At 46.6% G+C, this 24409-nt stretch overlaps 5 protein-coding genes across 7 annotated transcripts; 2 read left to right on the plus strand and 3 right to left on the minus strand.

Annotated features, from left to right (window-relative positions):
* The first annotated feature begins 1874 nt into the window (after nucleotides 1-1874).
* LOC108155479 lies at nucleotides 1875-5851 on the plus strand. Its single transcript, XM_017286305.2, has 4 exons — nucleotides 1875-2095; nucleotides 2152-5456; nucleotides 5528-5618; nucleotides 5675-5851. The coding sequence occupies exons 1-2, from the start codon at nucleotides 2017-2019 to the stop codon at nucleotides 5424-5426; spliced, it is 3354 nt and encodes a 1117-aa protein (XP_017141794.1). The 5' UTR covers nucleotides 1875-2016; the 3' UTR covers nucleotides 5427-5456; nucleotides 5528-5618; nucleotides 5675-5851.
* Nucleotides 5751-7947, minus strand: LOC108152268 (putative gustatory receptor 10b). Its single transcript, XM_017281492.2, has 2 exons — nucleotides 6866-7947; nucleotides 5751-6814 (listed from the first exon to the last, which is right to left on the minus strand). Exons 1-2 carry the CDS (start codon nucleotides 7925-7927, stop codon nucleotides 6656-6658), a joined length of 1221 nt encoding a protein of 406 aa, XP_017136981.2. The 5' UTR covers nucleotides 7928-7947; the 3' UTR covers nucleotides 5751-6655.
* A 132-nt stretch (nucleotides 7948-8079) lies between these two features.
* Nucleotides 8080-10482, minus strand: LOC108164725 (gustatory receptor 10a). Its single transcript, XM_017300614.2, has 2 exons — nucleotides 8586-10482; nucleotides 8080-8525 (listed from the first exon to the last, which is right to left on the minus strand). The coding sequence occupies exons 1-2, from the start codon at nucleotides 9663-9665 to the stop codon at nucleotides 8367-8369; spliced, it is 1239 nt and encodes a 412-aa protein (XP_017156103.1). The 5' UTR covers nucleotides 9666-10482; the 3' UTR covers nucleotides 8080-8366.
* On the minus strand, nucleotides 10435-12507 carry LOC108164727 (odorant receptor 10a). The gene is made up of 5 exons (XM_017300619.2): nucleotides 11401-12507; nucleotides 11155-11342; nucleotides 10803-11092; nucleotides 10592-10744; nucleotides 10435-10526 (listed from the first exon to the last, which is right to left on the minus strand). Exons 1-5 carry the CDS (start codon nucleotides 11931-11933, stop codon nucleotides 10476-10478), a joined length of 1215 nt encoding a protein of 404 aa, XP_017156108.1. The 5' UTR covers nucleotides 11934-12507; the 3' UTR covers nucleotides 10435-10475.
* A 4698-nt stretch (nucleotides 12508-17205) lies between these two features.
* On the plus strand, nucleotides 17206-24120 carry LOC108164726 (glutamine synthetase 2 cytoplasmic). Of its 3 annotated transcripts, none has more exons than XM_017300616.2 (5): nucleotides 17206-17381; nucleotides 18902-19086; nucleotides 22398-22738; nucleotides 22809-23000; nucleotides 23092-24120. In XM_017300616.2, the coding sequence occupies exons 1-5, from the start codon at nucleotides 17371-17373 to the stop codon at nucleotides 23482-23484; spliced, it is 1122 nt and encodes a 373-aa protein (XP_017156105.1). In that variant the 5' UTR covers nucleotides 17206-17370; the 3' UTR covers nucleotides 23485-24120. The 3 variants fall into 3 exon arrangements, with proteins under 3 accessions (XP_017156105.1, XP_017156107.1, XP_017156106.1); XM_017300618.2 differs by having other exon boundaries at nucleotides 18914-19086; XM_017300617.2 differs by lacking the exon at nucleotides 17206-17381 and adding an exon at nucleotides 18631-18774.
* The last annotated feature ends 289 nt before the right edge of the window (nucleotides 24121-24409 follow it).

A 24409-nucleotide genomic window follows, 5' to 3' on the forward strand; every position in this document is an offset into this window, starting at 1 on the left:
TATTACTTTATTATTATCTTGTCCGAATTCCTCTTATCCTCTTAATCTTTAATGAATATTTTTTGTGTTTTTTTTTTCGTGTATGTTTTGTCAATTTTTGTAAATTTCGAAATTTCGAATCGACGACGTCACAAGCAGCAGCGGCAACAACTATAGTCGGATATTATTTTAAATATATATACATACCAACATACATACTAATTAATACACAAGAATGGAAATTCATTATAATTTTTTTATATTTAACAAACCTACAAAAACATAACAGAGCGACAAGAGAATGAGGAAGGAAGAGGGAGTAAGATATGATGATAATTTCAAATCTACAAAGAAACAAAAAAGAAAAACAAGCAACATCCCCCTAAAAAAAAAAACAAAATAAAACAAAACCGAAGATGAGAAGAGAACCTTATATGTAATAAACAAAATAAAAATTCAAACAAATGAAAACTTCTTAATCAATCACACACACACACACACACTGACACGCACAGATACGCGAGAAAACAAAAGATATGTAAGTTAGATAAATGATAAACCGCTTGACAGGGTGGCAGATACATCCGTACATACTAGTTTTAGTAAGTGACTTTCGTTTGCTCTAAACCTCGGCGCTCAAAATACAATACTCTTCGTAGCAGGAGTGTTGGCCGCACACTCGCGTGAACAAATTCCTAGCTTAACAATCTGTAATTGAAACAATTCTTCTGACTGCAGAGATCCCTACATACTACTACTACTACTATATATAGAGCCTGAAGCCCGGAATCACTCTTCGACCTAGCCTTAGAATCGTATGCAAGAATTTTACTAGCAAAAATCCAAAAACAAAAACCTATCAGCTAAATAAGGACTAAGCTTAGGGCAGAGAGCTGCTAAAAAAAACAAAGGATTTTCCTTATCAATTTACAAAAAAAAAAAACATTACTTATGTGCACACAACACCCACACCCACACACGCCACACGCACACACGCATACGCATACATACGTGCACGTGCATGCATAGGAAAGCGTTTCATCAAAATTGTGCCTTTTCTTTTCGTTGTTGTTATCGAATATCGATCAAAATATACATACATAGTACATACATGCGTATACATACATATATGGGTACCAGTGCAGTTATATTTCGCACCCTAATACACACACAAGCATATTATGTGCCACTGCCCTCTAAAGTAGGCAATAGATTTTGTAATGGTCTTTGCCCACCCGTTGCCCCTCAAAAGTATGCAATGGGTTTTTCGATAGTCCCAAACGTAGCCTTAATGAAATGTAATTTTGTTGGTTTTTTGCTCACATCTAGTCGGTTGGGTGTGGTTTATCTTTAGCTTTGCTATGTATCTGAATCCTACCTTCATCAGAGATAATGTAGGCGAAACTAAAAGAATCATGTGGGGCTGCAGGCGCGTAAGTCAGACCACGAGTAGATCCTGCACGCATGCTGGACATGATACGCACACACACACACAGTCAGACGAACACACGAGTACACCAACAGGCAACAACCAACAACCAATACATACATACATATGTACAATACACATGCTCATGTACATGCTCGTGATGCTGGGCAGAGACATCCGACATCCATCACAGAGAGAAGACAGAAGAGAGAAGGGCGCTAATGTGACAAAAGCCTATCATTATGTACTATCGTATGTCAAATGTAACTTGTTCATCACCAGATGAAAATACTCGACCCCCACACCTCACACCCACAACAAAAAAAGAAAAAGAACAAAAAAAAAACACCCATGAAATAAACCGAAATTAATCTACGTAATGATACCAATATTTTTGCTTTGCTTCTGACTTTATTTTCTACTCTGGGAACAAGCATTCATCAGAGGCGTTGCATCTGCCGTCACTTTTTGGCTACTACTCCATTTTCAGATTCCAAATCAGTAGACAATTCGGCTCCACACATATCGAGTGAACAAAATTACCATTTTTTTAATTTTTTTTTAAAGTTCGAAATTTTCTGTTGAACAAAAACAAAGTATTTGCAAATATGGCCACAAAGACTTTAAAGTTGGGATTCTTTTCCCAGGTTCAGCGATTTTTTGGATCGAAGCGTATTCGAAGAATCCGTAAGAGCCCCCGTAGTTGGATATGGTCCTTATGTACATACATCCTTTTTCTGCAGACAAATTGGCTCTAAGTCCCGACCATCAGAGCCTTGAGCCATACAATCACGATGGTCCCTTGCAACGCGTTCTCAAGCAGATCCAACAAAGTCCAAGACCGTTATATCTGGGCTTTCACGAAGGACAGCGCAAGAGCGAAGCGAGGCCGAAGGCACGTGCAACACGCCAAGCAGCGTCTTCCATAACGCTGTGTGCGGCACCACGGAAAAGTGCTTCGTCAACAACGCTCTGTGCGCCGAAGGTTCAAGGAACAGAGAGGTCAAGCAATCAGCGCAGGTTGCCGCGCCCTAGGAGCTCTACAAGCACAGTGGATGCGGCTCTTAAGGATACCGAGTCCTCGATTGCGCTCCGTACGTGCTCCTCTACGATGCGGACAGTTGTGACTTCGCTGAATGCTGGCAACATGCAGGCCACACGCGACCAACTCATGAAGAAGCTGCGGCGCAAGGAGCAGCGCCAGTGCGTTCCCCTGGAAAGCGCGGTGAGTGCCATTCGGATAAACATCGGGGAAAATGCCGGCAGAAGATCCTGCCGTCGCATTCGAGTCGAGTCGCCCAAGTCCCAAAAGGACGTGGCTCGCCGTCCGAGCAACACGAAACTCTTTTCCTCGAATAGTCAGGTGTCGGTCAAGGCGTCTCAATCGAGGATGTACTCGGCTAAGCCATCGCCAGCGAAGCACTGTGAAAAGGACCTTGGTGGCCAACCAGGTGTGGATGTGAAGTTGGCAGTCAGTTGGTTCGGAAGGATGGCCAACAAAGATATAAATTTGGACAACTGCCGACCGCAGCAAACCGCCAGAGCGCCATCCCCCACCAGGAGTGCTTCAGGCAGCCAATACCCTTTGAAGAAGGTACCGTCCTCCGAAAAACGGGCCCAAAACGTAACCAATCGGCCGCCCAAACATTCCCGATCTTTATCGATCTACAGTGGAAAACTGACGCCCATGGAAGTACCAATTAAGAAACCCATCAGCAGGGATCTCCAACAAACCTCCGAAATGTCCTTCAAGCCAAACGAGAGTCCTGATCTACTATATCCATGGCAGAATGGGGAGATAGATAGCGTGGATTCGGGCAAACCGATCCGGATGGAATTATCTTCTAGCAGTTATCCCTCCGAAATGCAAGAATTCCAGCCACAAGCGCCAATTTCATTACAGAACGAAGGGAAATTGGATTTGAAGAAGCCCATCAAGATGGAATGCCCGCTTCAAATACACCATCGGGCGCCTAAGATCCACAGAAAACCATCATCTAGCAGTGGTCCTACCATAAAGAAAGAATGCCAGCCTTCAACGTTAGGAGTAGTTTCTTTGCTGAGCAAGAGGAAAGTGAATTTCGGTACCCCTATACGGATGGAATCGCCAGTCCGGTTCGAAAAACCTTCGCAGATGGAAGGCAAAACCAAAGATGATGAGAAGAAAACGCTACTACACGAGATACTATCTAGTACGGCTGCTAAACCTAAACTGCTCCGCAAAGATCCTTGGCCAGAGGCAAAGAAAAGTCAACAAAATGTGAGGGAACCTCTTGCAAGGGATCCGCCCTGCACAGATATTTGCGAAACGGAAAGGAAAAGTCAACGAAATGTCATGGAACTTCTCAGAGAGATCCCTAATCGAACTCGAATTTCGGGTGAAGACAGACGTCTAAGACACATCCGTGAGAGTGTTTTGATCGAGAATCTTATAGCCCGCATCGATAAGATCCTCGCGTGCCCCGCCAGAAGTCAAGGAACTGCTGCCTCCAAAAATCCCATCGAATCAGCCGAACTGCCTGCAAAAGCAAACGAGAAGCATAACACCAAGTCCGCTTATCTGATGACAGTCAGAACATTTGTCAATCACTCCTACCTAGCACGCAAAAGACTGTCAAAGCTATTCTGCCCGAGTGTCTCACGTAGGCCTGATTTAAGTGTGGCCTTGAGCCCGTTGACTAAGAAAGATTGTACAACTTCAGATAATGGGGCTGCTGAGAAGCTGAGAAACATGTCAATTTGTGAGCTGATGAAGCCTTTCCAAATATTAGAATCCATGCACGAGACTAATACAATACTCCAGCATGATTCTCGGCAGAGTGAAAGGAAACTGGATTTGGGGAAACCGTTCTGGAAGGACTATTCAATATTCGAGAAACCGATCCAGTTGCAGTCGCCTCTTGAGCTTTCATTAGAGGAATCGGCCTGGAAGGAAGAAGGTGCATTCGATTTGGCTGAATTTCTTAAAATCGAATCGCAACTGAAGGCACTACTGGCAGAATTCACCAAAGACGACAATGATATTGATCTTGCAGAACCTTTTGAAATCGAGTCCCTATTCCCTCCTGGCACATTCGAGCATGATTTTTTGCGGAGCCCATCTACATGGGATTCAGGGACATCAATGCCGATCAGTAGTCCTTTTGCAATGGAATTCAGGCCACAAATGACGACTGAAGCGTTGGAGCAAGTTTTATTGCAGGCCGAAGGAAAATTGGTTTTGGGGAAACCGATCAAGATGGCCAATGCAACTCCTGTTCCATCGATAGCAGAACTGCTCTGCACGAATTCTTTTCAAAATTACATTAAAGGCGAATTCGATCTGGCTGAATATCTCGAAATAGAAAATGCAAAAATTCAGAATGGAACTTCTTTCGAGAGAGTGGTACCAATCGAGATGGTTCCAGCACCTCTGATGATAGCCAGTAAAGCTCCTGAATCTGATCTGGCAGATGATGAGAAAACTAAAATGGATCTAGCTGAACTTCTGGAAACGGAATCCAGGGTTCAGGAGACGCTCGATAAATTTGTCAAAGACAACAAGAAAAAACATCTGGATGACTTACTGGCAATGCAATCCAAGAGTCTGGAGACGGCTGCAGTTGCATTTATGCAAGAACATTCTACTACTGTGGCATCGGGCAAAGAAATCCGAATGGAATCCCAATCCCCGATCAAGATGACCATTGAGACGCCTCAGACTGCCAGAGGGGAGTCCAAACCGCAGGAGACTCCTGTCATAAACGATGAAGTGCCTTTGAAAATGAGTTCAAGCAATCAGGAAGTCAAGCCAAAGACTGATATTAAGGAAATCGCGACCACCTCGTTATACGTAGCCTCCTTCCGCAAGGGAAAGCCAGAACACTGTTGGAAACTCTTTGATACCGAAAGAAAACAAAAGAGAATCTGGACCAAAAGGGCTAAGAATGATAAGGAAGGAAATAATCCTAGCTATTCCATGACAGTCCGATCCAACCTCGCACTAAGCCTGGACAATAATGATGGGAGCGAATCTTAAGCTGGAATCTTGTGGAAACCAACCAAATTTGTAAGTGCCAAGAGTCCCACAGATGTACTTTCCCACTTTCCATCTTCCATTATTTACAAATGCAATTCCAGTGCATCTGTGGATAGGAGAAACCCTACAAGACCCATACCGAAGAGCAGAGTATGTCCTGCTTCAGTTACCGCCATGTTTCAAAACTGTTCCGTAAGGCAATCCTAATGATCTTTTATATAGCCTAAAACTAATCATTTTGCTTACAGAATTTTACTGTAATGTAAAAATGCTTCTGATGAGACCACTCCTGTCAATGCTGCTGCACATTTTTGGGTACTCGTATTTACTCGTCAAAAAGAAAACGGTGACCGATTTGTCTGTGGAATTGAACCGAAACTACATTTTTATTTAAACAATATAAAATGCTGAACAAAGAAAAAAGATTTGATTTGGTGTTGTAAATTCTCAAGAGGGTATTCATGATTGTTCGAGCAACGTCTCGCAAAATATTTCTTCATTCATGGAATGGAATGCCCTTTACTTGTTCCGAAATAGTGCTTGTTGTACCGTATGTTGTAGGTTTGGTTAGGTGGGGGTCCTCTACTCAAGGAGGTTTTCGAAACCATCGCGACGCCTCTACAAAGAGTTACAGTTTCTCCAGCCGTGCCCTCCCGTTAGTGTTCGCGATGGGCTTTTGCCGAACCTTGGGAGAATCTAAGATCGTAGTGGGGCCATATAATACCTTACGAAACATCTATCCGAGCATTCCGAGGTCATTTTCGTGGCGTTGCACACACTCTTGAGATGGGCTTTATCCGCGCAGTGGATGGGTTCTACTCGTACCCTTCGAGACCGAAGATCCAGCCACTACAATGGAAGTATCGCGCACTCTATAAGAACACCTATAAGGACCTTCGTACCAATATGTTCAGGTCTTTATTTTTCTAAGAAAAGCTAAGCAAATGGCCCTTCAAATAGATGGATTAATTATAGATTTTAATTTCCAATTAAAATTATGCTTTTCGTGTATTTTAATTTGTGTCTGATTATTAAAGACGAGTATATGAAATTTAGCACGAGTGCATGCTGCCCGGGCAAGCCCTGGGCATAGCCAGTGAACTGTACGAGTAGCTCGTGTTCTGCCACCCCTCGACCACAGATCCATTTAGATAGATATTTCAGTTAATTACGATTGAGTGCTGATTGCATGGCTACATTTGGCTGGCCACGTGAACGGGGTCTGGGCTTCAGCTGCGAATATATCCCAGCTGCATGATTATAATGCCGTAGGAGAGGCTGCTGCTGATCACAGCGAAGGCACATCTCATGTCAATGCAAAACATGCCGAGGACCCTGTTCTCTGGGGAGCCGGCCCGAATGGCCCGGTTCAGGCTAGCCATTTCCATCTATGGGATAGAGGATAGAGTTATCTTTTAGTCCGGACCTAGTCTGCTCACCTGGCGTTGGGCTGCCTGCGTGTAAGTCACGTCCTCCACTTGCGGACCGGCGCAGGGATTGATTCCCTGGGCCAACAAACGCTCGCCGACAATCTGCAGAAGAAGGCCATCGAAGAGCTTGGTGATGAACGTGAAAACGGTTAGCAGGAACTTGGCATTCCACACACGGAATCCCGACACCGGCGCTGAGGACGCTGCCAGAAACGAGTAGCCCACGTAGAAGGTGGCCATGTTGAAGTACAGCTGAAAGAACATCGTGGCCAGCACTTGCCACGCGTACAGGCGATGCACCCGTCGCACCAGCCGCAGCAGGCGCTCCTGCCGCTGCAGCTGTCGCATTAGGCCCGCATAGGACGTCCTTGGATGCTCACCATTGACCCTCAGGGCCTCGCTCAGCTCCAGCAACAGCAGAATGTAGGACATCAGCAGGGTGTCCCTGACCAGCGACATGTAAACGAAGTAGAAGTTGGACAAATAGTCCCAGACATTCACCGACCGCATGTCAACGATCAGGAGGATGCTCAGGCTGAAGTTGAAGTTTTGCAGGTAATTGAAGACCTTGCCGAAGACCACAACGTAGTAGAAGCGACTGGGCTCCCCCTGGGGGTGCACTCTGGACACCTTGGACCTCATAGCCATCAGTTCGTTGAAGACCGCACAGACCTCCTGCTCACGGAACATCCGCAGCACGGTCTGCACAACCAGGGCGAGCAGCTGCAATACGACGGTACCACAGCTGAGGGACCTCACGAATACGTGCCTGCGGAACGTGCCCTGCACAAAGTAGTCCTGCACATAGTACCAGTACCCCCAGTACAGCGCCAGAGTGGCCAGCATCATCAGCCAGCTGTACCAGCGGAGCACTCTGCTGGGCACCAACCGGCGACGGGATGGACTGTAATAATGCCCGGTTATGCCCAGTACCAGGCCCTGGATCATCCAGATGCGCAACAGGAGCGTGTACAACCATCGCGCCCACATGGCAGACAGCAACTGACGATACACGAGTGTCCTTTTGGAGTGTGTCCTCACCCATCCAGCACGAGATAAGAACAGACCCATTCAACCCATCGCACCAGCGAGAACAGAGGCCACTGACCACTATCCATCCCCCAAGAGAACTCTTGACCCTGCTGATTTAAGGCTAGAGTGCGTATCCTGCCAGTCCATCGCACATTTTGTTTATCCTTGCACCCTTATGGAGGGTAATATTACTATACTGTTGACAAGTTTGCACAAAAAGTGCACTAAAGATACGGAAGAAAGAAAGGAGTACTAGTGAAATTGTATCAAGATCTTTACTGGATCTAATCTGATCAAAAACGGGACCTCTTCTAGATGATACAGCTTTTTACTCCGACTCCGACTCTTGGGGGCGTTTAATAAAGGTTTTGCATGAATCTGTTAGGGTATTTGAGATACTGCATTGAGGAACGTCTTGTTGTGGAATTCCGTTTGGAGGGAGTGCTGTATGGGTGCTCTGGGTGCGGTTTGTGGATTGTTAGGAGCTTTTGCGGAGATACAAATCGAACTGCACCAGGGTGATGAAGTAACCGAAGGCGGTGACGGCGATCAGATAGACCAGGCGACGGTCAAAGTTCAGCAGGCCACAGAGCATGGGCGGTCGGCACTTGAGAAGTTCCAGAGTGAAGTATTCGATCTGTTCGGAAAAGAGAATTATCCATTATTCATTATTCCTTCCTTTCCATTCGTATATTACCTCCTGGGTCAGACGCTGCTCCACCGTGGCTGGGGGCTCGGCAAAGGTACGCATCGTGAGGGCGAATCCCTCCAGTTCCTGCTTGATGTGCTCGTTGAGCAGGGTCACAATGTAGGTGTCGATATAGAAGCCCGTGGCATACACAGACCCGATCACGATCGGGAAGCTGATCTCCTCGAGCGACTGCTTGGCCAGCATATTGAAGATGGCGTAGAAGTTGGTCAGGTTGTTGATCAGGGTCGCCAGCACCAGGCCAAGCAGCTGGAACTGGTGCATCTGAAAGCTCTCCGAATAGAGGTCGTGTATATCGCCGAATCGCTGCCGCAGCTCCCCCAGGCGATCGCTCAGGCGACAGCAGTGCTCCATCAGCATGCCGCCCGGCCGCAGACCTCCCAGCTGCCGCCGCAGCGAGACCAGTTGCAGATGCAGTTGGCGGTAGTACTTCAAAACACTGCCATTCACAAAGTAAAAGTAATCGGCCATGTTCTCCGTGTAGTTCCACAGAACAAAGGCGTAGATGGCAAAGTGGAGGCGCACCTGGCTGACCGAAGGCCCGTCCGCGGCCCCGTAGAGCGCGAATATGCCTGCCACCTGGATGAGCATCATCAGGTTGATCAGGCAGAACTTAAAGTACATGAAGAACTCGAAGCTCCGCTTCGGCTGCTTGGGGGCGCCCACGAAGGCCGTCTCCAGGCGCTGCCGCTGCACCGTGCACCGATAGTTGATCGCCTCGAAGTGCACCGTGTTGGCCACATACGTCACGATCACCGTCGCATACTTGATGGCCGTGTTGGCGAAGCTCACGTACAGCATGAGCTGCATGCGACGGTCGTGCGTCTCGGTGAGGGTCCGGAAGTGGTAGACAAAGTATCCGGGCAGGACCACGATCAGTACCAGGCTGAGCAAGTGACTGTAGGCGATCAGCAGGGTCTTCAGACCCCGTCGAATTGGCTGCTGGGGTACATAGTCGATGACCACCTGGCCGTAGATGACCGCGTAAATGTGGCCGTACTTGTAGAACTTGAACTCGTGCCGTTCCCAGAAACTGTCCTTCGGCTCGTGCTCCTCCGTTGCCGACATTTTTAGCCTACCAGCTGCCAGGACGTACTGTCACCAGGACGCCTCGAGCCACGGCCCAGAGCCCACTATCAGAGCGACCAGTTGCGTGTGAAACTATGCGTATAGTAGGGTGGCTATGGCACTCAGTGCATAATTAATGAAGATATCTGATACAGGAAGTTTGGGAAAGGTAAAGGATTGCGGTGCATACGTCATCAAATGTCCCTGAAACCAGGGCAAACCTTACTCGCCCCTAAACTTCTCTCTAAAATCCTCGTTGGAATCATTTAATCATCGGATACGTTATGATTATTAGTTGTTTAGTTGTTAGCAGAAGATGGTATGTGTGATGGTTGTGAGTGTTGCTGCTGGATATATAAACTACATTTTCGTTGTGGATATGCACGTGCCATAGCTGTTCACTCGTTACTTTACGTTGAAAACGACTCTCTACTCTACAGTCGTTCCTTTAGCACATCACAAACCATCATCCTCAATGCCTCAATATTCCTCTCGCTACTGCTACTCGCTCCTGCTACAAGCTACTGCTACTCGCTACTACTACTGCTAGTCGCTACTGCTAATCGCTAATGCTAGTCGCTACTGATAATCGTTACTGTTACTCGCTACTGCTACTCGTTACTTCTAATCGCTACTGCCACGCGTTCCATCTACTCGCTACTGCTTCTCGCTACTGCTACTCTTGATCCATTACAGCTCTATACTTTCGATTCACTACTTCACACACTATTGCTCAATTACCCAATTCTCAATCTACCAAATTATAGCTCAGATTACCTCTAGCACTTGCGCCTTCCAACAATGTCCCATCTATTGAAAGGACTTTGCCAATGCAATAATAGAGCCAGACGTGTGTAGTATCTGCCAGCGTACAAACGTATATAGATAGAAAAAATTATGATTGAAATGATAATGGGATCACTAACCGATGCAAACGTGTTTAGTGATGGCGAGAAGAACGGCACCGCCATGGTCGGTGCTCGCTGCGATCGGAGAATGAGGAGCAAAATAACACGACGCTGCCTGGGTGCGCACAATGACCAAGGACAAGAGGCCGCCACACGGGAGAGCTCAACGCTCTGCAAGATAACCATAAAGATTTGGGAGTCACAAGCTTCGCTTTTGAGTCATACTCACACTCTCGGCCACCAGAGTGCCGCCGTAGCAGTAAACGAGGAGCTGGCTGAGGGCGGCCACCGTGTAGGCCACGTAGAGCAGGGCGCCCAGGCTGTTGTTCCCAACGGTCAACAGATTGCAGATGCTAAAACCGATTACCAATGCAGCGGACACAAAGTGCGCCAGCGTGATGACAGTATACCGTTTGCGGAAAAAACTTATCAGCTCGAAGACCGAATTTTGTCTGATGATAATGCCCCTCAACTGAAGCTCCAAACGGGCGCACTGGGCCGGCGTCAGCTTTAGGTATTCTTCAAGAAAAGACAATGGATTCAAGGGAAAGAAAAAGTTCCAGGGGAATAAATGATGGTACCTTCGTAGGGGCGAAAGATAGAACGTATTTCCTCCTGGAGAGACTGAAAGAGGGACGAGATGTGGGCACAGAACTCAAAGTAGAAGCCATCGCAGCCTCCAAACATAAAGATGGTCACATAGCCCGTGTAGGCAATGAAGGCATAGGTCAGGGGAAAGAATGGAGCCGCCAGCAGAACTTTCGGCATTCTGTGGGAAAAATAGCTCCATGATTAGTGCACACTACGCCAATGCCTGCACCACTCACGTCATATTAAATGGTGTGTTCCACGGCAGCTCCCGGTCGGGATCCCGCAAGTACAGGATCAAGGCAATGAGCAGTGGCTTCAGGTTGTAGGTGGTGCAGGTAAAGAAGCCCGCGGACAGCGGCCAGAAATTGATGCGCGCCGCCATCACCGAATGGTCATGCATGATGGCCTTCTGTTCCGGCCTGTTCAGACCCGTATCGAAGAGCATCCTTTGCAGCTGCATCCACACGTTGGCCAGATCCCGACGATAGCGCAGCATGAGAAGCATCTTTAGCAGCGTGACGGCAGACGTCCCGGCCGGACAGAGGGTCTCCAGCGCCAGGGTGATCTGCGCGTTCTGCAAAAACATGAGGCCCGCATGCAGCTCCGTGACCACGCCAATGGAGAGGATCACAAAGTGGACTATGGCACGGGCGGGCAGATCGTCGCCCATCGGCCAGTAGCCCATGATGTCCAGGCTGAGCCGGGGCACGGCAAAGAAGTAAAATCTCAGCGGTTGATCGCGACGCAGCAGCCGATGGAAGGACCACATAGCGGAACGATAATGGAGCGTCCTTCTTCAGGAAGCCTCCTTTATATAGAGAGCCTTTTTCCCCCGCTCTGCCCATCTTCTTATTCGGCGGTGAAAAGTCTACCTAATTGAGTTGTTATGCAAGCAATTAGGCGAAAGTTCTTTCGCAGAAACTTTTTCTGGGTAATTGGCTGCAAGCTTGAATTATTTATAGGACTGATACTAGATTGCTGCAGACAGACAGGGCAGAAGAAGAAGGCCACAACCACAACAGACGACGACAACAGTCCAGAAGTAGCCAAGAACGAGGAGTCGCGATCAGAGCTAATGCATCAATTAGCGCCAGCTGCTAATTTCATTTCAGTAATCAAAATACAAACAAATCAAGATTAATAAATTTCGGCGCTTGCGACTTGGACTTGGACTCAAAATGTCGTGAGTTTTGTTAACTCTAATCTCTAGCCCACAGCCCACAGAACACAGCCCACACTCACGCACCACAGCCTGCGCATGAGACTTCAGGAGCGGATCGGTGTGGATGCCCCGTTTGTTAATCAAACATGCGTCAAAGAGGTGCTCAAATGACAGGCATCCACCCGGGGTCTAACATTAAAAGTATCAATTTATTATTATATTTTTGCGAGTACAAGATATATGGAGCTCTTCAATCTCTTGAGAGCTCCTCATTCCTTATTTAAATAGAGAAATCATTCAGCAAAAAGCCCAGTGGACTTGACACAATAAAATAAAGATTGTTTAAAACATTCGAGTTTTCTTCAAAAGGAAAAAAGATTAAATAAATCGACATTCAAATTATCATTGAATTATAGAACTTATTGAATCGGTTGCAATATTAATTCAGAAATAGCCTTTCTTCCCAAAAGTTAATGGGATGGCAATGCGTTCCGCGAAGTGATGATCCCCAACATTGGTGTTGGGGAAAGAGAAAGACCGTCCATGATCTACAGGTCATAATCTATCTACATATTCTATTTGGAATGCATTAAAAGTCCTCAAATTCTAGCCCCTTTGCCGTTCGATTCCGCTCCTGTGCCACCTGCTCACCCATGTCCGTTCATTTGGAGTCATAAATCATGCAAACCCGTCTGGCATCGCCATCAGACCCGTGAGTGTTTCGTTCGTTTCGTTCGAGTACCGGCCGTTGATGTATTAAGGTTTTTCTTTTTGTCAACGCCATAGACGGGTCTAAGGCAATCATTTTGCAGGCACACTCAGATTAGCAGCGCACGTTCCCTGGCACGGCCCCATGACGTCAGTGTGCTACTGCTCGCACTCGTGCATTTGATGGGGGGAGTCTCACAGGTTTTGATCGGGTTTTAATCGTTGATTTTGTGGTCTGTTTTGGCTGGAATGCCGATCATGAGAGCTGAGTGCCTGATAAGGTTGATTGAAGTTCACTTGAATCCCATCCAAAAAGCAAAAAGTTTCTTCGTTCCACAGTCGAAGGGCAGCAAATGATTGTGATGATGATGATGATGACGATGATGAATAAATTGCTTGATTCGGTGGGATTGGGATAGATTTGATGGGCATATACTCGTAATTGCAGCAACAGTCCCCGAGAGTGCCAAGCACCGAGTGCCTAGGAGCAACATTCGGTGTCTGGCAAATTGAATCAACGGCAATTGTTCAACTAGCTATGTATTTGCCCCTTTTTTACCGCATTTGTTTTCCCATTTTGTAGGTTTGTCCCCCATTTTGTATAGACACACACACACACAGACACGCATGCCTGCGAAGCCACCCACAGCTCAACACGCAATACAATTACAACAAGGGAAACACCGCACCGCACTGCACCATTTTGATGCCCTTTCAGATAGATTTTTCTTCAGGAAGCAGCTATATGATAGGGCTATCCGAACACAGATATCTACAGCTCTTTGGTTTGTATTGAATATCCTTGGAGACTCTTCTGGTAGGTCTTCTGGTAGCTTCCACTGCTACCCATGCATTGGGTCTACAGGTCTGGCATCGGATATACTTCCTTCTTGGCTGTACAAACATCTGGTCGAAGTTCAAATGCCCTCTGCTGCGAACACTCTCGCCAAAAACGGGGGTAACGGCGAGCGATAGAGCAACTCAATTGAGATGGCCCGACATTGTTTTTGATGAGCAGCGCGCAAAGGAGGGGAGGCAGAAGATCAGCCTTAATTTGGGAGGGGGGGGGAGGTGCTTGGGGTTCCGATCACGCTGTTTCATGACAAGCCGAACTGGGAAAATATCCAGAACAGCACAAGCACCAGCACCCAGCACACCAGGCACCACCCATACAATCATAAAGTGCACATGACTATGAGTATTAGATAAGTTTATTATAGAATAAATAAGCGTGCGGTGCCACAGAGCCCGAAATGGAACCCGAAACCGAAACTGAAAGAACCCCAAAGCGAACCACAGCCACAGCCACGGCCGCAGGCTATAAAGAAGTTAAGCAATTCAGACAGTTGAAAGCATAAATTGTTTAATAGAGTTTATACGCCAATTGGGGACATAAAGAGTGTAGCATTTTATAATTCGGTTCGCTTCGGTTCAGTTCGGTTGTTATTTGTTTCTGCTGCACAAAACCCAATGCCCTGTTACCCTGCCCCCTGCGTGGTGGCACTCTTTCTCTCTCTCTCTCTCGCAAGATAAGCCACGAACATATTACGTATACGCACGCTTGTCTGTACCAAGCATTCCGTTTCTCCACAGACACGTAGCATTGGCAAAGTTCAGGGTCGTGCAGGCGCAGAATTAGAAGTGCGTTTGCCTTTATGAGGCCCAATCGAACGGGCCAGGGTTATGCAACTTTATTGAGGCCTCTTAAGAGGCCCAGCCGAGAGGCCAATACAAAAGATGGCAGCAAAATGGGGAATATCCATGGCTAGGCGACTGTTTGAGTACCCTTGCAGATGCCTCTCTTGGTAGCTGGAGGCTCTCTGGGCTCTCGTACTTCATTAAAGCTATCCGATAAATATTCTGCTGATAAAAGAATACCTAAAAAAAGGGTACCATTTCTAGTGCCTTGACACACAAAACTTGTATCATGTCGGGTTTTTAAGCCCATCTCTTCAGATATCTGTTTGTAAGTCACAAAATCGTAGTGCCCTAACTAGAAGGGTATACAAATCCAAGCGATAATGCGATAGTCATCTCGAAAATGGCGCCAAACAAAGAGAGAGAGAGTTAAATTAGGGGATGATGATGGCCCACAATGATAAATTGGCACTTGATGATCGCCAATTAAGCAGGCAAATTAATGCCAGCTTTCCGTTCCGTGGAACGAACGATCCGATCCACAAACAGAACGTCTCCGTCTCCGCCTCCGCCTGCGTCGCCGTCTGCACAGTCTCCGTCCGCCAATCAATTAGTCACACAAACAAATACCCCCAGCGGGTGGCGAGGGTGTGCTGCCTTCACCTACTTACGGTTAAGTCGGTTAACCCGTGCCCGCCTGCTGCTGGCCGGCCCTGCCCTGCTGCCTTCCGCTTATCGAAGCCACGCGTCGGGGCTGCTTGTTCTTCCACACTTTTCTGGGTATTTGGGGTACTAATCTTGGCCGTAAGCACTATCGTCCGTGAGATCAAAGTTTTCGGTCAGACCCGGCGGGGGTTTATGGCCCCGCACCGTTTGGCCGATCGATCGATTCCGCGACGCCTAAGCCAATTTGAATGCAGCAAAGACGCTGCTGAAAAAAGGCCTCGTTAAATGCGAGCAAAGACCGAACGACAGCCGGACGGACGATAGACGACGTCACCAGACGCATGCGCAGTTCACGTGAACGGTCGACCAGAAGACGTGTCCGACGGACGAAACGAACCCCAGATCTCAGACGAGAGACGGATTGCGGCGATAATAGCCATATGACACTCACTTACTGTTTTACGAGCGGCGGCCTGCGCAAGGGGCCACAAAAACTGACTCATATCACATGTTATCAGGGAAAACAGGAGATTAAAATATACAAATTTAATTACAGACAGTTGTCACCACTTGGAGAGATCGCATCTGCGATTTTTCCCAATATTTACAATATTTTTCTTAGCAGCAGGGGAATAATCATTGATAATTATTCATTATCATATTAAATCAGCGAAAATAGAAGATTAAAATAGAACACTAGAAGCACACACCTTCAATCTTCTAAGATCTTACGACAATTGTATGGATGAGTTTCTACTCTATAATGTTTCGAGATTTCAAGATTTAAATTCTTTCAAGAAGCAGTGGAGTAATAATTCCTATCCATTTATCCTTCAAATTTTAATAATAAATGAAGTTCCCAACCAGTAAGTGTCATACGGGCCTTAATCGAAAATTACTTCACGTTTGTCCGCTCCGTTTATTTTATGTACTGTCGAATGTATGGGGGGATGGGGATGGAGATGGTTAGGCATGTTTGTAGATGCCGATACATACGTTAATTGTGCATTTAAAATTGAAATAAAATGTAGCTTGTCGCAATTTATTTGGCCAACTTCCTCTCTGACTCCGCTCCGCCAGACGGCCGTCCGTCCGTCTTTATGTCTTTTTTATTTGCGTTTAAATTTAGATCGACTGCCGTTCGTTACACCCAACGCAAAAAGGTTTTGCGAAGATAGGATCACACCAAAATGGTGGCAAGTCTTTCGTTCTATTTCCACTTAGAACCTGTTTTGATTGCTTATAGCCGTAACACCGACCTTCATCCAATCAACTAACATCTCGAACAACAGTCTATTTTCCCCTTAAAAAAAATTGCCTGCCAATCAGCATTTTCACACCTCTAATCCATCGAGCACAACCAATATTTTCCGCTGGCTGTAGGGCACTACGCATTGAGACGCAGCCTAGACGCTGACTACGCACTTGGCACGGACACGGACGCGGACCCGGACCCCGGACAAGAGAGGTTCACGTGCGGCTTGAACCGTGAAATCGGTAGCTGGAAAACCAATAAAGGGGAAATACAGTACGGGGGAAACAGCTCTGATTACAGAGAGATATGTACGCCTATATTTATATATTTACATTTTGTTTGTTGTTGGGCTTTGTAAATCCGTCCGACGGACGCCAAATACTCGCAATAATAAAATGTGAGAATCTTGAAAAGGTAATTAGCACATATTCTCCGCTCGTGTTTGTTTTATACGCCATAAAAATAATCAAAAAATCGAGTCACACATCCGACAGCGACGAACATCTCTCTCTCTCTCCGTCGGTTTTTGGAGTCGAGAGTCTCGTCTGGCGCACTGGTCCCCAGCAGGGCCTATAAAAGCAGATCAATCGCCGATGGATATGCGCAGTCAGTCTCTGCAAAGAATTGCCCACAGTGCTCCCCCGTTTCAATACATCTCTCCAGTCTCAGAGCATCCCAGGTCAGCAGTCGCATCCTGCAATATTTATGAGTGCAAGTGTGAAAGATCTACAAAAAGATAGTGCAAAACTATAAATAAATTTAAAAAAAAGGAACAAAATGCATTCATCGTAAGTTAACAAACGATAGTCACTCATCGTTGCATCTGTAACCCCATCACTAAGCCACTTGCTTAGCAGCAAACATCAGCCTCGGCCCGTGCCCTTGTCCTTGTCCTTGCCCTTGTGGTCATTTTCCCCGCACTTGAACCCCCCCAGTCGTCTCACGTGTTCTCGATCTGTATGATAAGCGGATTATTAATTACTAACATTGTAAATGCATCAAAGTGTAATATCCCGCTGTCTCCCCCATCCTCCCACCCCCCACAAACACCATACTTCATTCACGCATTAATCAAAAGTGAATCAAAAATAAAACAAGGCATTTGGCAAACGCGAACGAACGAGACGAGCAGCGACCGGAAGCAACCAGGAATCCAATTGGGAATCACTAACAGTAACAGATTGTGGGCGAGAGAGGGCGAGAGAGGGAAACGACCAAGTGAGAGCCTCTCTCCCGCAGTGACAAAGTGCGGAGCGCGCGACAACTGCAAAACGAACGCTTCCCCCTTCTCATCCTTCTACAATCGCCGACTGCGACGCTGACTGCGACTGCGACGCTAACACTGACGTCTAAGCTGTGGGGTGGGTGCGCATACATGGCAGTGTCCAAAGTGCATTTAGCGCAAGGTGAAGCCTTTGTTTTGCTCTTCGAGTTCAATCTCTTGTTTTTGTTTGTGTCTAGCAATGATCTTCGAAAGAATTAATTAAATGGGTACTCTATGAAAATGTCGCATAAGCGAAGATATATCCTTTGCCTTGAGTGATTATTGTTTTATTCCAATAAATACTTAACAGTGTCAGGTATCAAACTTCATAGCCCTGAACGCCTGAGCCTGATTAGGTCTTGAGGCCCTGGTGCAACGAAGGAGCGTAAGCCCCTATTTTCTTCCATCAATACTCCTTCCTACTTGGCCTCACCCTATTTAAAATACACCTTGGACAGTGCCGATCATGCAGCGGTCGGCAGGCTAGAACAAGTGACGGCCGCCGCACCGCCTCTGCTGCTGCTGGCAGCGACTACAACAGCTGTTGCTTTTGTTTTCAATGGCGCTGCTGCTGCTGGTGCTGCTGCTGGTGCTAGTGCTGCTGCTGCGGCTGCCGCTGCCGCAGCGTTTAGTTTGTTGTAAGTAGTATACTAGCAGAACAGCAACAGCAACAACAATAATAAAAACATTACTCTTGCTGGCGGCGAATTATATATTGTGTTTTTTTTTTTTTGTTTTTGTTTGTCATTATAAATTGAGTTGGAATAACGCTTTCCAGCTTAGTCGTGTTCCAGTAACGCTTCCGCGCGCAACCTTACAAAAAACAAACACCACCCATCACCCACCCAAGGACACTTAGGCTTATCCTAAGCAGAAAGAAAGTTCACAGTGTGAGAAAATCGAAAATACACAAGCAGGTGCATATACCCAAAAATTAAAAAAAAAAACACAAAAACCCAAATACCGAAACGTGTGCCAATCGAATCTTGTTTTATATTTGATTCACTTTTTTTCCCGCAAAACACCCGAATACCAACCGTCCAGTATGTCCGCTAGAATCCTGGAAGACTCGCCCAATGCGCGCATCAATAAGACCATCCTCGACCGCTACCTGTCGCTGCCGCTGGAGGATAACGTGGTCCAGGCCACCTACGTGTGGATCGATGGCACCGGCGAGGATCTGCGCTGCAAGGATCGCACCCTCGACTTTATCCCAAAGAGTCCCAGGGGTAAGTCTATATTTGGGGCATCCTCCAATCCCCAATCTCCCACTCCCGCACTCCGCCACCTCGAATCTAATCTATTGGCCCATTGAGGGGAGGTCCAAGTGGCTCAAACTCAATTGCAATGACAGTTTGGAGTGCTGCTCAGTCGGGTCTGATTTATAGGCCATAATTCAGCAGCACCAATCCGATCTGATGCCAGCAGTCACTCAGTTTTATGGCCAACTAGAAATTGTTTTGTCGAACAGTAATCGCCATTTAATCGTGTGGATCGTGCGTGGGAAAAGAAAATGAGCCAAAAGAACAGCTTCGCATGGAATTCCATGCCAGACGCGACAGTCGCTAATTTCCCTGTAAATTGGGGTAGACCCAACACAGACAGATGCCAGATTCACACTTATATTCTATACACAAACTCGTGCCTCCCACCATACAAGAGTATCCCCCATTTACGGGGTTTTATTGGGTGCAATCCGATAAATTTTGATTATAAAAAGCGCGGAAATTGGACACTGAATCGATTCGTTTGTTTTTAGTTTTCAGTTTTCGTGTGCTATTGATTTTATTTGATTTTTAATTTGGCTTTTTATTGATGCTCCTCCTCCACACACAGAACAGAGTAGAGCACTCGAAATTGTCAGTTCATTATATAATAGCCGCCAATCCCGAGTGTGCGCTGGTGACCTTTGCCTTGGCACGGTACTGGGCAGCAGCATTTTGGCCCGACCGTCCGTCCGTCTCGGAAGTAATTTACGACGAGTATTGGGGGATTCTAAAAAAAGAAAATTTCACGACTGGCGTCTGATAATGCGATTTGGCGGTCGCGCGAGGGCTTCATAAAACAAAAACATTGCGACGGCTCTTGAAAGAGTTTTTCTTTAATTGCTTGCGTTTTAATGTGCAATTAACGAGCACAGTCTTTAGTGCCTATGGCAGCCGTAAACTAATCAACTGTGGCGCAAACACCCCCTCCTCAGACCCCACAGACCGCAGACAGACACTCGACTCGGACGGAGACGTAGCCGTAGAGGTAGAGTTCCAAAAACCCCTCTCCGAACTCGGAAGTCGATTCCCAGATCTTGTCATCTTAATTATTCCACTCGCACACGCTGCCTGATGGCCTGGGCTGCCTGCTGCCTGCACTTGAAAGCGAATAGAATACAAAAGCAAAGACAAACAACTTTTGCTGGCTGCTATCAAAGTGACTTAATGCGCACAATTACTAATTAAGAATCTGTAGATACATCTACACAGGCACACAGTCGAAGTGCATCGGACAAAGAGCATAGTAGAAAGATAGAAAAGAATAGAGGAAAACAAAACAAAAATCAGCACAGTGAAACGCACTTGGTGACAGCGCGTGTGGGTGTGGAGGAAAGCCACACGTTGCCTCCTAAGCACTGGCCAAACGGGACAGCAACTGATCTGTATGCCAGGCCAAAGCTCCAGGGATGCCAGTAGTCGCTATATAGAGAGAAAGAGAGAGAAGAACTTTCTACTGGTATTGTTAAGGGAGTATAGAATACGGACTCTACTTGAAGGAAATTGAATGGAGCTTAGAGAAAGTTCTCTACTTGAGGGGTCGATGTTCCATGGAGAGTTTCAAGGGAGTACATGGAACATACCTCAAGTCAAGAACTATTACAGTGCCCAATACTTTCCGCTCGGCCCTAGATGAGATTCAATATCAATGGTTAAGCATGCCTGCATACTTGTAGAAGAGACTTGTAGACTCTGGTGGGGAAAGTTTGTCGATGCAGTCAGAGAACTTGGATTCTAATTGGGCAATTTGAAACAATTTGAAGCCAAATGACAGTTAATCGTGGTGAATCGTGCAGTTTTCAATAAAGGACAATTCGATTTTCATATTAAATTGCAGGGGACCTGTCTATCAGTCGACCATAAATTGGAATCAATAAAATTCCAAATGGAAAAAAAAACACTTGAACAAGAAAATGCTGGCTGATTGGCCACCCCCCTCAAGGGTGCACCTGATTAGGGCTAACAAGAAATGCCAATACCAATAAATATGTTTGGTAGAAGGCGGGGAAAACCCTTAATGGGATGAGCAAATGTGGTGAGAGCGAAGGCCAGCTAGCTGTGGCACAGTGACACACTGAGGGACGTCTGGTGTATCTGTATCTGTATCTGTATCTGTTTGTGATGCGTATCTGTCTATAAGCTACAGCTGTTTATCAATTGGAGTGCGCTCTACAAGTAGACGGACACTCACACACGCAGCCAGCGAGTGATGATGATGATGATGATGATGATGATGATGGAGAGACAGCATGCGATGGGGAAGGGGGCTGAGTGATAGAGATAGAGAGCTACTAACATGAGATACCAGATTGTAAATGAAAACGCTGGCTCAAGGTCACCCCCCGCCTGTTACAATAGACTGCAAAATACCTCTATTCCCCCACCGCCCCCGCCCCGCGAGCTAGAAATTTGCATAAGTGAAATATTTTCATTAGCATTATTTACAAGCATTGAGAGATAGTTCGGGGCTGAGGGGGAAGCCAGGGAAATTAACTATTTATTATAATAAACAACTGGCAAATGGAAAACAGGTTCCCAAAGCTCTAGACCTAGACAGATGGATGGTTCAATGGAAGTCCCCTTTTTGACGGATACCTTGCAAAAAATACAAAAAATAATAAGGGTAAAGCGGGAGTGGAAGGCAGCATGCACTGCATGCACACAGTAATTATAGTATATTCTATATATGATATATGATATGACACATTGAAGAATAACTGCAGGAAAGGGGAATCCGAACAGGTTACACTCAGGGCCCGTTGCTGTGGAATCGTGTAATACTTTGATAACTGCCTTTGGGACTCAAGAAACTAGATATCATTCTACAACTAATTCGCATGAATGACTCAATATATTACACTTGAACAGCAAATAAGTAACCTTCAAGGCAATGCCTAAACCAGTTTTCATTCGATTACCATATTGGTGCCATCTTAAATTGGAATTCCCTGACCTTGTCCACTAAACGGTTTATCCGTTCCTGTCTCTGGGCTGTCCCAAATGTATGAAACGGACTGTATGCATACTTGTAAATAGAGAAATGCATTTGTTTTACAACAATATGAAAATGACTTAAAGCCAGCGCGTGCCGATTGTGGGGAAAATGAGAAATTTTTAGAGAGATGTGATGCAGTCAAAGGCAGTCAATTGCCATCAATTACAATTAATTCGAGAGTATTGCATGCTAAGTGACCCACAAGGTCAGCCCCTGGCCCCCTAGCGAACACCAATCAGCCCTTAACTAATCGCCCAATCAATCCCATTCACCCAAACAGAATTGCCCGTGTGGAATTACGATGGCAGCTCGTGCTACCAGGCCGAGGGCTCCAACTCGGACACCTACCTGTATCCGGTGGCCATCTACAAGGATCCCTTCCGTCGCGGCAACAACATTCTGGTGATGTGCGACACCTACAAGTTCGATGGAACCCCCACCGAAACCAACAAGAGGAAGACCTGCCTGGAGGTGGCCAACAAGTGCACCGACGAGGTGCCATGGTTCGGCATTGAGCAGGAGTACACCTTCCTGGACTTCGATGGCCATCCATTGGGATGGCCCAAGAACGGTTTCCCCGGCCCCCAGGGCCCCTACTACTGCGGCGTGGGCGCCAACAAGGTAGGGCCTACGATAAATATAAAATAAAGGGAACGCTGTAGAACTCTAGGGGGTATGTTCCTTGCTTTAGGTGTATGCCCGTGACATTGTGGATGCTCACTACCGCGCCTGTCTGTATGCTGGCATCAAGGTGTCCGGCACCAATGCCGAGGTGATGCCCGCCCAGTGGGAGTTCCAGGTGGGACCCTGTGTGGGCATCTCCATTGGCGATGACTTGTGGATGGCTCGCTTCCTGTTGCACCGCATCTCCGAGGAGTTTGGCGTGAGTAGATCACAACCCACACACAACAAAGGAGGTTTGCCAGGACTCATGTGGCATCTCTCGTTTCTCTTTGCTCTTTTTGCGATTGCAGATCGTGTCCACTTTGGACCCCAAGCCCATGCCTGGCGACTGGAACGGTGCCGGCGCTCACACCAATGTCTCCACCAAGGCCATGAGGGAGGACGGCGGCATTCGGGACATTGAGAAGGCCGTGGCCAAGCTGTCCAAGTGCCATGAGCGTCACATTCGCGCCTATGACCCCAAGCAGGGACAGGACAATGCCCGTCGCCTGACCGGCAAGCACGAGACGAGCTCGATCAATGACTTCAGCGCTGGAGTGGCCAACCGCGGCTGCAGCATACGCATTCCCCGTGGCGTCAACGATGATGGCAAGGGCTATTTCGAGGATCGTCGCCCCAGCTCCAACTGCGATCCCTACTCCGTGGTGGAGGCCATCTTGCGGACCATCTGCCTGGACGAGTAGAGGGGGACGAGGCACCATTCTACATCTCTATTCAGCATTAATTGTTGCCCTGTTATTGATTTCTAATTTGTTGTTAACCCATCGATACACGATCCACTGATCCGTTGACCCGCACCCGTACCCGTACCCGAACCCGACACCTGACACCCGGCAATCCGAACCGAAAACACCGGACGCGGAAGCGGACCCCGTCTCGGCGGGAGCTACATAACATATATGTATACCGTTAGACATTAGTCGTAGGCGCAATTCAATTTACCTAACGTATCTTTCCCACTGAAGTTCCTGAAGCTGAAGGCAGGATCTAGAAACAGAATTACGATAAAATACTTCTCGCTAAGAATTTCCAATCCTTTTTTTGTTTGTTTGTTTTTTCTAGCTTCTGTTGTTAGGTTTTAGTGTGAGGTTGTGTTTTTTTTTTTTTTTGTTGAAGAAGGATCAGCAGTATATATGGTTAACAAGTAGAGCAAGAATCCAAAAAGATAGCCCACCCTTGAGTGGGAGAACATAAAGCTGTAGCATCAAACACTCCCCCAGACCCCATCCCTATAATTGTTAATGATATTAATTAATTACGCGTAATCCTAAACTACATACAATATACTCTCTAGTTAAGTAAATGCACTAAAAAATAAACAAAAAAATACAAAAGTATACAAAATAACAAAAGCAGTTTCATTACCAAAGGATCCACCTCATACGTACACTAAGATGCTAAATACAATGCAAATACGAGTCGTATTCCTAATGAGATGTTCAAACGTTTGGGCGATGAATGGGAGCGTGTCGAAAACAAACATTTTCACTCGTTGAATGCTCCAATTTATAAAGTCACTTGCAAGACTTATTGTTTGACCATATTAGCATCTTCAAATACGAGTTGTACCTTAGCACCTTAGTAAAATATGTCTCATAGAAAGGATTG

Source organism: Drosophila miranda, chromosome XL (assembly GCF_003369915.1).
Source record: "Drosophila miranda strain MSH22 chromosome XL, D.miranda_PacBio2.1, whole genome shotgun sequence".
Taxonomy (NCBI): domain Eukaryota; kingdom Metazoa; phylum Arthropoda; class Insecta; order Diptera; family Drosophilidae; genus Drosophila; species Drosophila miranda.